The 12,973-nt window shown below is 37.4% G+C and overlaps 1 protein-coding gene across 1 annotated transcript; it reads left to right on the top strand.

Moving 5' to 3' along the window:
* Positions 1 to 959: 959 nt before the first annotated feature.
* Positions 960 to 3,419, top strand: NUDT7 (nudix (nucleoside diphosphate linked moiety X)-type motif 7; the record flags this gene model as incomplete). The annotated part of the gene is made up of 2 exons (XM_010075809.1): positions 960 to 1,118; positions 3,024 to 3,419. Coding segments are annotated over 2 exons (543 nt in total), but the record flags the coding sequence as incomplete, so codon positions are not given.
* Between the last annotated feature and the right edge of the window lie 9,554 nt (positions 3,420 to 12,973).

The raw sequence follows: 12,973 nt of genomic DNA on the forward strand, positions 1-12,973 counted from the left end.
TGCTCCTGCTCGCACTGCAGCCCAGGCAGCGTGCTGAGGTTACAGCAGATACCTGCATACACCGGTGATTCTGGTATTTACATGTTAGAAAAGGGCCGGATACCCAGAAGCCTCTGACAGTAGAAGATGATTTCCAGATTAGAAAAGGGAGTTTTGATTGTTTACTATGACTTAAATAAGAAAATTGACAATACAGTGCAGTTTTTATTACTGTGACTTTTCAGTCTGCATTTAACATTACTCCTCTCTCATGTGAAAGGAAAGGCAACAACCTAAGTCCCCCAGAACCCTTCTACCAGCGTTTTCTTTTACAACTCTTGTTTTCCATCCCCTCCCCCTCCCCGTTGTAATCAACTGCCTGTATTCAGAGAGTATTTACTTGTCTGTTTTTCTGTTGCTTAAAAATACAAGTTTGCTGGGGTCTTGCTTAGAAATTTTGAGACCTGAATAATTACAGTTACTTAGCTGATAAACCAATTATAAATGGGCTTTTCACTGATCTTTGATGCACAAGCCCATTACTATAATATACTTAAAGAGACATTATTCAAATGTGTATTTTAGAAGTTCTTGCTCTTCAATTGAGTATTTTAATCTCACTATTTGTTTCCTAGATTCATCTGTCAGTCTCTTATGTAAGCAAGATGATGAAAAATGTAATTTTTGAAGTACTAAAGCAGAATGTGTAGTATGAAGTACACCATACTGTACCAGTGATGTGTGTATTTCTGGTAGTGAGGATCTATAGATTAGTTGGGTACAGGCCCAACTTGTGTAGCTCTTGATAAGGCACATTTCTTCTGATCCGCAGGAACCTCTTAACCACCATTTCCTGCTGCTTTGACTGGAAAGATAAATCAAACATAAAGTGGTTCTGCAATATGAACAAGTGTCTGTGTACATCCAGGAAGAAATGTAAAACTTGTTATATTTAACAGAAGTACTCCTTTAAATTCTAGCTGAGAAGTTCACCAGGGGAAGTGTGTTTTCCAGGAGGCAAAAGTGAAGCAATTGATAAAGATGAAATTGATACTGCTCTCCGAGAAGCTAAAGAAGAAGTGGGACTTCAGCCAGAGAAGGTGGAAGTCATCTGTAGACTTGTGCCTGGAATTGATAAAGTAAGCAATAAACTGACTAAATCAGCATATCATTAGAAAATAAGCTTGGGTTATTTTCATTTTTAAGGTTGATAATGACCTTTGCAAACCTGTAACTGTAAATAACCACGGCTTCTTAAAGTGTGCAGCCTGTGTTGCCAGCAGAGTGAGGGGAAGAGATTCTTGCTCTGTATTTGGTATTTGTGAGACCATGTTTGGTGTACCATGTCCAGTTACGGACACATGGGAGTACCAGAAAGACAGTGCTACGCTGGCAAGAGTTTAGCGGAGAGCCAGGAAGATAGTGAGGGGGCTGGAGCACATGGATTATGAGGAGAGGCTGAGCAAAGTGGGTTTGCTCAGCCTGAAGAAGAGGAAGCTAGCAGGGGATCTGGTTGCTCTCTTCAGGTACCTTCTGGGTGGTTATAAAGATGATACCAGACTCTTCTTGAGACAATGGACACATGCAGCAACAAATGAAATTTTGATGAGATGCAAGGAAAATACTCTCTACCACAAGGCTAGCAAAACACTGGAACAGATTTTCCTGACAGGCTGCATCATCTCCATCCTTGGAGATACACAGAACTCATCCAGACAAGTCCCTCAGCAGCCTGATGTAACCTCAAAAGTTTTCTCATTCAATATGCTGCAGAAAGCAGGGTTAATTCAGGCAGAAAGGGACCTCAGGAGGTTACGTGGGCTGTGATTCTGTATGGAACTCTAGCAAGGAGGCTTCTATTCTGGAGGTGTCCATGTAGTGTAAGTCACTGTTCGTAAATTAACAGGCTGCCAATGTCAATAACAATATTTAGTGTTACAGGATCAGTTTTCCCATAGTACAGAGGGGTTACTGTTTCAAAATACTTTATTTTTGTTCTTCAAGTAACAGTTTCTCTTTATTAATATGCCTACAGTTTGTTTTAGTATCTTTTAGACATGGCAATATTGTTGGCAATATCCTCTCTCCCTTAAGAAACCAAAGAACTAGTTTTAAAATTGTATTCCAAAATGCTCTATTTAACTTCTTAAATTATAATTTCTTTACAGATATCATTAAAGCCGCATAGTTCAGAGGCTATATGTAAAAAGGATCAATTTAGTTTTTATAACACTTTTCAGTGTTTTCCAGCACATTGCCTCAGTCATGTAGTTTTGGACCACAAAAATTTTACCTGTCAGATTCTACTTTGCCATCTCTGTACGCACATTCCAAGTGATCCTGATGTGGATGGAGTCTCTCCAGACTTGCCTCAGATAGCAGAAATGTTGAGTTTTGCTGTTACTGCTTTCTGTTGATGCTTTGTTGGTATGAATAAATAGAACTAGGAACATATCTCAAAAAATTTGGTGTCCTCTATATACAAGCTACTATTTCAATAGATTTTGCCTCCCTGTGGAAGAAGGGATTATATTTAAAGTAAAAATGTCCATAAATGAGCAGTTCCAAAAACTGTATATATTTTATAGCTAAATATACTTTTATCATATTTCTTTATCTATAGGAAAATATTTCTATATCCTAGGGAAATAGATACAGAGAAATGATAAAGCATAAGTGATTTGGAAAATACGAATTAAAATCAGAACTCACCAAAGTACGTAAGCATGGTATTATACATGCTTTTTATTTCTGTAGCAGACTGACAAACCTTTTTAACTGCTACATGATTATACAGGATGAAGAGGATATTAGTAAAATAATGTTTAACATATATAAAAAGAAAATTTAAAATATATTTAAAATATATTCAAAATCGAATATAAGTATCTTGCCATTAGAGGGACTAAACTGCATTACAGTAAAGAATATTTCATAGATTTCTTCTACTCTTTTTGTAACTGATATCTGAAATGTTTTCAAAATAACATTCTTTTCCTTGGTAAAACCTAGTGTTCGGGTTTTGTTGTTGTTTTTCCTTTTAGATGAATCACTTGGTAACACCAGTTGTAGGATTTATAGAAGATACATTCCAGGCCACTCCTAATCCAGATGAAGTGAGCGATGTTTTCGTCGTGCCATTGGACTACTTTGTTGAGCCCGTAACGTACAAGCCCTTGCCTTATACAACCTGGTCTGGTTACTCAAGTTGGATGCACTGCTTTACATATGACGACCCTGAACATAAAATGTCATTCAAGATATGGGGCCTTACTGCGCAGTTTGCTGTATTTCTTGCTCTTGTAATTTTTGGAAAGAGACCTACCTTTGAAGTTGATTATGATCTTGACAATTTAATTTCATCCTCTGAGAATAACTTCATGAATTTATATGCATCCTTATATGAAAGAAAGAAGAGTAATCTATGACAAACTGGTCTGGCAATTATTTTATACTGACGGAAGAAAAAGGTTTTTGTTTATTCCCTTTGTACCTGTTATTTGTTTGAATTTCACACTTCAATTTCTTCTGACTTGGGAACTTGTTAAACTTTATTTTTAAATAATATTTTTTAAGTTGACAAGCCCTAACTAGATTAGTATAAATTATAATCTCAGTTGCCAAAAGCACATAGTATTTTTGATAGACTTAATATGCAGTTTTGGAAGATCTGTTTCGTTTTCTGCCTTTGTTTCATGTGATCTAAGACACTTCCTGTGGTTTGCCTTCTGTATAATGAGATAGTACTATTTGATCTAATTTTTGTCTGTTTGAAATAGAAGATTAAAACTTTTAGGGGTGTGCCTGTCCCTTACTGTGTGACATACAACATATGGACAATATAATGCATACAGTCTTGTGTGGTATCTTTAAACACTTATGAAATGCACAATAAATACATAAAAGATGGGAAGTGCTTTCGCAATCGTGTTTTGTTTTGTTTGGGCTTGTGGAGGGAAAAGGGAGGTTTAATGAGCTTATTACTCTTGCTCAGTTTAACATTTCTCACAAGGAAATCCTGTAGGCTATGGAAAACAGTACTGAACTTTGTTCCTCAGCATCTTGTGAGCATCACTCAGTCAGCTTCTAGAGGGAGTCATCTTCAGGAGAGAAAAGTGGAGCTGAGTATTCATGAGGACTAAAACGCCTAGCTGTGGTTGAACCTTCACCAGTCACCCTGGCAGTGTCAGATAGATGGTGTTCTTTGTGCTGTGGATCCTTGTTTCCTCATTGCTGGTGAACTAGAAGCTTATTCATAGTGGTCGTGATCTTATACCAAATGTTAAGTTTTTAAAAACACAGTCGACTTAGGCTGGATCTGAGATGTAGTTTGCAGGTGAACAAGTTACCGGTCCTTAAACAGCTGATCTTCTCCAAGTAACAGGTGTGAGCTGAAAGCATTCAGTGTCTCTCAGAATCACATGCCCTAGTGCTAGTCTGGAATAAGATGAAGAAAAACACTGTTGTTCTGGGTGTTTGCACTTTGTGCTTCCTCCCCTCTATTCACTATTGGATGTGAGTGTGACAAAAAATTCCTATGAACTGTGCTGTAATTGAGCATGTCAGGTTTTTACATTAGGCAGCTTTTGCAGTATACTTGAAGTTGTCTGCAACTTAAGCAAAATGCATCCTTTTTACAAATAAATGTTTCCCAAGTATGGCTTGAATAGCTAATTATGATTTTCTAGGAAACCCAATCCTGAGATACTTTCTTAGCTTCTGATAATTGCGTCTATAACATTCTTCGGCTGCTGTGCTAGGACAGTAGCATTTAGGCACTGAAATACCAGCTTTTGTTTGGTTGGTAACTGCAGTATGACCTTTTACTGAAGAAGAGAAAGATGCTGGAGTTGCACTCAGCTGACAGAAGTGCACCAAAACAAAGCAAGGTTAAAATCAATGCAAATCTTCTTGCAAGGATTGAGTTTCCCTTTGTTTCTTCTCCCTGCTACAGCTGTGCAATACTTACTATTTGTCTCTTCCCAGAGGTAATTCAGTGGTAGTTATTCTACTACAGTATTCTGCCTGAAATACTTTATGCTGTGGCATTAAAGAAGTATGAGATTAGCAATCAGAATACTGGGTTGGCAAAGCTCTCAGGAATTACCCTAATCTGCCACCTAAAGATGGAATTATATATATGATATTCTGATAAATATCTACTTTTTTCTTAGGCTTCCCTGGAGAATCCACTGTAGTCCTTTAGCCGTGCTTTACTAACTGTCTAACTTAGCAGATATTAGTTGTAGCAAGGAACACTTACTTCTTGTCCTGTACATAGCAGAATGGTGAATAGCTCATTTCCTTGGTTACTTTCTATACTCCTGAGAATACATCACTGTGTCTTCCTAAGGCATCTTTAGACTTAATGATCAGATTCCCTCAGGGTTTTTTTTGTCAGTCACATTTTCTGTACATCTCTTGTAATTTTTGTTGCTCTCCAGAATCTTCAGTTAACCTTTATCCCCAATCAAACCTGGTCATAGTATTCTAGGTAACCATTTATTTGGGTTGGAAAAGACAGGATTACTTCGCAGCTCCTTTTTCTATATCCCATTGTGATTGCTGTTTGGGAAGCAGCATGGTAATATTGACTCATATTGTACCTCTTCCACTGAAGTTCCCTCATCCTTCTCTGAAAAAGCTGCCAATTGTTCCTATATTTGTGTTATTGCATTCTGTATTTGAACAGTTGATTATTCCTACCAAATGTAGCACTTCACATTTGTCCTTATTTAGTTACATCCTGATCTTTTCAAAACAAATTGTAACGATCTACTGCCGTGTTTTTCAGACATTTCCATTTTACTGTTTTCCTCAAGTTTAATGAACATACTTTCTGTTTCATTTATGACTTAGAGTAAGCACACTCAGAACAGGCCTCTGCAGAATCCAATTGGTAATTGCCACTTTGACAACGAACTACTAACTACTGTGTGTGGTTTTCTAACCAGCTGTGCATCATACTACTATTAGTTTCATATAGACCAACCCTACTTAGGTTGCACACAGGAATATTGGGCAGGGCTATATCCAAAACTTCAGGATTTATAGTTCTCCCTATATACCAAGCCTGTTACCAGCCCCACAGCAGAAGTAAACATATTTGTCAAAAACAGTTCATAGGGAAAAGATAACGGTTGCTACATATGTCCGTGTTAATTAAAGTACTTAGGTAAAGGTTATTTCTCCTGATATCTTCCCAGGAATTGGAACAATCTGTATGAGGTCTCCAGTTCTTTCATAGGGCACTGTTTGCTTTTCCCCAGCCTCTGTTAGGGAAGAAGATAAAGTTCCCCAAGTTTCAAAGATAATTGCTAATAATGTTGAGACTGGTTCTTAAGAAAATGGCTGTCGCATTGGGACATTTCAAAAGATTAGGCCAGCTTGAACATTTTAGCATATCTAAATACTATCAAACCTTTCATATTCCTATATTCGCTCCTTTCGTGCCTGTGTTAATTATATTTGATATCACTTGACGTTTTATTTTAAAAGAATTTTTTTTTTTCTAGGATGAAATCCTTGGAGAAGTAGTAGCCACATTTGTGAAGAACAGCTTTATTTTTCATTATTAAACACTTGTGAAATTGTTAAAACATGTTTAGAAGCTTAACTTTAAACTCTTAATCACGTTATTCATATCCTCAGTCGTTTCTCCCAATGCCAATGTATAAAGGAAAAGTAACTAATTAAAATAAGAACATTGTTAATTAAAATAGAGCAAAGCAATTAGATCTTTGATTAGTAAACAAAACAAGTACCAAGGGACATAATTACTAACTCACCATCCTCCGCCGTTCCCAGCAGGCTTTTTTTCTTCTTCATCTCTCAGCCAGATCTGGCACAGAAATTGTACAATTTGTACAAATTCAAACCTCAGTTTGTTTTTATTTCTCTTTTCTTAAACATTGCGTGGAACTGTAAGGACAACAACAACAGTTACAGCTGTTCCTCCTTTTAGCAAATGCAAATCTTGTTGATTTTTGGGTGAGATCAAACTCCTGTGGATCCTCCAAGGAGATGAATCTTTCCCTTGGCCTTGGGCTGCAGGGAAGCTGTGTAAACTTAGAAGGGAAATGATCTAGCAAATGTACCGTTTGGAGAATTTCCTACTGGAAAATGCTGTGTTCTGCCCTTAAACTGGTTCACACCTAGAACAATTAGCTCTCCCTTTTATGGTATAGAAAAGTTTAAGCATCTAAAACAGGCCCTGGTTGTTGTTCGGGGATGCCGGGTGCTTCGCAGTGCGACACTGCAGCGTTACAGTGCCTCAGTTCCTTTCCAGATCTGTCTTTGAATTCAGTCATCTAACAAAGCACTTACCAAGACCTGGGTGCCCAGTGTTCTCTCCTACTGGTTCTGTGTTACACCTGAATGTTATTAAAATAGATTTGTATCTACTTTTATTTTGAATGTGGTGATTTTAAAGTACTCCTTTACTTTGAATTATTGATTGCAAAAGCATTTATGCATTTTTTGTTTTAAATATGGTATAGCTTCCAATCTGAAAAGGTGTTTTATACATGCATATTTACTCTCTGCACTTTTTCTTACAAACAAATCACCACGGCATTGCTCAGTTGAACCAAGGTATTACAAATATATTCTAGATGACGCTCTCTAGCTATTGGACAAGTAATGCTATCATGACAGTAAAATGAGTGCAAAGGCTTGTGTCAGAACAAGAAAATTACTGATCTGATGTAAAATTAACTCAAAATAAGTGGCATACAGTCTAATGTGAGTTGTTAGTCATTCTTTTAGTTAACGTACAGTGATTCAGCATTTAACATTTCTATATTTTTGAGTGCTCATTAATCAGGCTCTTGGTATTTAACATTTATGTGAACATTTAACATTTAGATATATTTGACATGTAAATTGGTATTTGAGAATTATAACCATATCGGAAAAAATAATGAAAATTACTTTAAAAATGGTATGGTATATATACTAGTTTACAGCAGTTATGTGTGGGAAAAAAACATAAAAGGTTCATTTCATTTCAACAAGTTCAGTGTATGTTGCTCCATTAAAATGCACGTCACTTGCATAGCTCGAGTTCATGCAGGGTTAAGGCAGTTATAGTTAGATGAGAATGTAAATATTCAAGAAAGGAGATTATTTATACCAAGCCTATGCCTAAATCATATATATATAAAATAGAAAATCTGGAGATGTTTTTGACTTTCAAGAAAAACCTCATGTGAGTGCTTACATGTCAATACTTATGTGATGAGCCTACAGTGATTCTTTTTTTCAGCAGGTTGCCATAGCAATGCAGTTTTCACAACAGTACATGTTAAACCGTCTCCAGTTAAAAAAAAAGTTATAGTAAAAAGGGTCATTAAGTAAACCCTCTGTCCCCCTAACTTTATCTCTTCCTAAAATGTTATCTAAGAAATAAGGAAGACAGAAAATGGAATCACACTTGTTTCTGATGCCTTGCAGAAGCTATGATTCTGTAGCCAGTGTTCACTCAGTGTTATGGGATTCTGAGTTTCAACATAAATTTCTTTATGCTTTATGATGTTAATTAAATTTACTCTGCTGTATGGTTCCCTACCCAGATTTAGGGTAGGTTTTGTTTGTTTTTCAAAATGAAAAGTGTGTGTGCTAGGAAGGAAAACATCCAAGTAATAATGAAACATTAATGAAGAGTAATCATCCTGTTTGTCTGAATCTGCTGCGGGGAAAGATTGTTCACTGGCTACCAACAGACTCATTGTTTTGGACACATTTACCTATTCTCACCCTGAATTCTCTAATCCTTTAGACTGTCCAGTCATGACCATTTATTGGCCTATGTCTGTCTTGATCTCCACTCTATTATAAACTACATTTGGACATATATTCTATTGAAGAGATGCCCCTGTATTTCATCCTGCTCTGCAGTGCTGGACTGCTGGCACAGCTGCTTTCAAATGTCTGCATGGCTGCTCTTAGGGGAGTGCTGCCATCTCCTTTTGTGCCTGTAGTAAAGTCCACAGCTACTGCCAACAAACAAGAACTATTCTTTAGAGGAAAGCTGAATGTGTCTTTGAGCCCTGTGGTAGATGATAATGCTCCTCCAGAGCCCAGGTAGGAGTCAGATATCCAGCTGTTGAAATGAATATGAATAATTCCAGGCAAAGAGCTCTATGTATGTTGGAAGGATTAAGGACATAGTGATGTAAATCTGTACAGATGGATGTGTATATACAAACAAACACCTGTAGAAGAGGGGTTGACAAAAAAGACATTTAAATAGTATTTATTCTCTATTTTAGATAAAATTAATGAAACTATTTTATTTTTCTAATAATTTAATTGCTGCAGATATGTAGTTAGCATCAATCACAATAATTTAATTGACTTTAGCACAGTTGTGCCAAAGTACATGCTCTAAGGCTTTAGTTTATACTGCAAACCTACTTTAACTGGTAATGTATATTATCTCAATTATATTTTATCTTGTATCTTTCAATTCATTATTTCTTAACATCTGCATAACAGCTGCTATCAATGGTTCTACTTAATAAATTAGTACTTTTAAAGAAGCCTAAGTTTGTTTAGAATATACTGTTAGTTGTGTTAAAGTATTAGGGTGTAATTCTAAATCTAAGAGCAACTTCCTTTTAGATCATCTGCAGTACTGATTCGCAGATACTTATGGGAAACAAACTGAATAAAATGGGAGTGCTATAGTTCATTGCCAGGTTTCTTTGCTAAAAATGGAAGTCATACAGAATGCATTATTTGTGGATTTCAGCTACTAACCGTTAAATTAGAAATGCAGTAACTTATGAATTAATAACAGATGTAAATGAAGGTCTACCAATGCTTGGAAAACTGGGAATATTGTTAACAGAAAGGAAGTTGATGTTATATACCTGGTATCAAATTGCTCCTTATTTGAGGAAAAGAAAAAGGGTGTGTGCAGTGGATGGAGCACGTTCTCTACAATCATCAGGCTGAAAAGGTTTAAAAGGCAGCTGATCTGATTGAGACCTTTGCATCTGTGAGAGCCTGTTAGAGCCTGTTAACCTGGACAGAGCTCTAGAAGGCTGCAAAAAAAAGACTGAGAAAAAAAAAGAGATTATATGGATGTAAGAGCACAAGAGTTCTGTGATTAAGAAACAGAATCTATCTGGTGAGGGAAAACAGCAAGGGGCTGCTCTAGCAGGGGCTAGATCTCCCTTCCAAGGAGGAGGAAAGCCTAATGCCAAGGCAGTGATGTGTGCCTGGAGGAAAGCAGGGACGAGCAGCCAGCACCTCAGCATACCGCCACGAGAGGGGGCACCTCCCAGGAGCCTCAGAGCAAGCCTGGCTCAGCCCCGGGCCAGCACAGGTAACCCGCTGGGAGCCACAGGGAGCAAGCGGCTGGAAGCACTTTGGACGGGCTGCTGTGTTCTGTGGGGCTGCTAGACACAGGGTTACCCAAACAACGGGATTTATAGCTATTTAAAGTGCGCCTATATTCGTCTATCTTCTCCACCTCACACAACTGACCACATATAACTTTCTGTCTTGCTCAACATCTGGAACAACGGGTTTACTAAATAATTTGAATGTTCCTGTGATCCATTCAGACTGACAGACTGACTGACAATAGCTGAGCAACATGAAGACGCACTATAAGCCTGGATTCATGCTTGTCTTCAAGACTGAATGACTAGCAGATCTCAAATATCCATAGCCTGCCTCGTCCACTCTGTCTGACTAGTCTATTATATGGCTGTTTAGCGAAGCCATGCAAATTGATAATTGGGTTTTTAAAGTCCTAGAAATGAACAAGAAAGAGCACTCTGCTAGGAAAAATATTTCTCTGAAGTAGAAGGAAAAAATCTCTTTGCTTTGAGAACTGTCTTCTGAATATATTCCTATAATAATGATTTTAATAATTAGAATTTGCTGTGGTACTTGCTCTAGCTTTGATTGCAGATAACTGGTTACAACACTAATTTACATACTACATAAAACATTGCTCTGTATTTAAGAGCATCAGTCAAAAATGGATGCTCCAGTAAAACTTTACTGGATGGTGGTGTTTGATAGATTCTTTCCAGATAGCCCAGATGGGGGCTGGTATCTAAGATTGCTGATAGGCCGCATTTAGATACATCCTTGGGTCTTAACTGTCAGTAAGGAAGCTCTTTTGACATCCTCTGAGTTGTGTCTTTTATATCTGAACTGGTTATTCACAGATGTCCAAGCTGAAAGGTTTTAGGTGAGCGTTTTTACCAGTTTATGTTGTGAGTGTAACATGGAGAAAAAGAAGTGAATTTAGAATTCAAAGAGAGAAGCAGGGAAGGATGGAGGATGGTGAATGGGAACAAAAAGAGGGGAAAAAAGTTTCTTAGCTGTTTGAACTATTGATCCTATTTATTAATATCTACATTTATGTCCAGAGGCCCCGCTTAAGATATAAGCATCCTTCTGCTGAACGAAAAAATGGGAAAACTTTCTGCACTTGAAGCTTGCTCCTTAAGAAACATTTAATTTCAGAAAGCGTCTGGCATCAGAGGATTTCCTCAGCTCCATCCACAGAGGCAGAAATGCAGCTGTGTGTGTTCCGTTGTCCATTTGGCACTTGGCAACTATGCAGCCTGCAGCCTGATTTCTCTAAATATTAAATATTTCATTTACTTATTAAACATTAAGGCTTATTAAGCAGGACAGACAGATGGTTCACAATTTTGTGTGGTGGGCACTCATATGGTTCCTGGAGATGTATTGCAGAGCTCAGGATATAAAGACATTTCAGTCCCATTCAGGCACTGTGAGTCAGATCTGCAGCTGGTGGAAATTAGTGCAGTTCCAGAGATACTGATGATTTGCCTGCTGTGTGGAGTTGTCCACTAGAAAAGCCCGCATGGTACATTCTAGCTTTTTTACAGTACAAAAATGTGCTTTGTTCAAAAGCTTGAAGAACTTTTCCTTGCTTTCAACGAGACTGACGAGATAAAGAGCTCCAGAGCTCTTACTGAATTGGTAATCTGAATGTCCTCCTGTCAGCGTGGGTCCTTTTACACTCGCGCAGAAGTCAGTGTCGTTCAGCCAGCAGGGACTCGGAGTCCTGGGCTACCTTGCAAAGGCTGACAAAGCAGAGGAACATCCAATTCCCTCACACCAGCCTTGGCAGCAAAACTAATCCTTTTCACAGTTTCTCATAACACTTCTGCAATTCTTCAGAATAATCATCAGTCTTTTATTTCCACTCTATATAATTAAACCTTCTCTGGATTGAATTCCTTCAATTTGGCACTTTCTATTGACTTTGAGGTATATGTGCCTTCAAGCTTTTACAGTAGTACAATGGGATGATGCACCTCAAAAACATTCATAACATATGTCTATTCTCCCAAAGTGAGGGCTGTATCTTAAGTAAATGCTGACTTAGTTCATCCATCATTCTCTGCTTGAACCTGACAGCCCAGAAATGTGATCCAGAAATATTATATTTTGAGAATACACTATTTAAGCTTTATTTGGTGTTTTGGGGATGATTGTTCCTGCGGTTTTGAGGAAGGCGTTGGCACTTATTCTCTATGTGTTTTTAAAGCAGGAAAAATATTAAAGGTAGAATTATTTCCTTTTTCTAACTTTTAAAAAATTACAATTAAAGTGATGCAAGGTAAACTCACAAAGGCGCCCTATTTAAAACTTTACTAGCTGAATCACTAGGGACTTGAGGCAGACAAAAATCTCTATTAAAATAAATTTAGTGTTTGATTTTAGGCATGAACTTATATCCCATTAGAAAAACACCAAAGCCAAGAAGGACAAAAGTCAGGGGCTTAAATGCTTTCCTGAATGAGATCCTATATTATATTCTTTAAAATTTCCACAATCCTATCAGACTCAATACTGGATAAAATTCACCTCAGTGTAAATTGTTCTGCACAGAATAATGCAAACCAGACAAGGGCCACTTAAGTATCTTCTTAAAATTCAAATGTGGTTTCATTGAACATTTCAGTGGGCTAAATAGGAGTTTTTTATAGATCTG

Source organism: Pterocles gutturalis, unplaced genomic scaffold, assembly GCF_000699245.1.
Source record: "Pterocles gutturalis isolate BGI_N339 unplaced genomic scaffold, ASM69924v1 Scaffold53472, whole genome shotgun sequence".
Lineage (NCBI taxonomy): Eukaryota > Metazoa > Chordata > Aves > Pterocliformes > Pteroclidae > Pterocles > Pterocles gutturalis.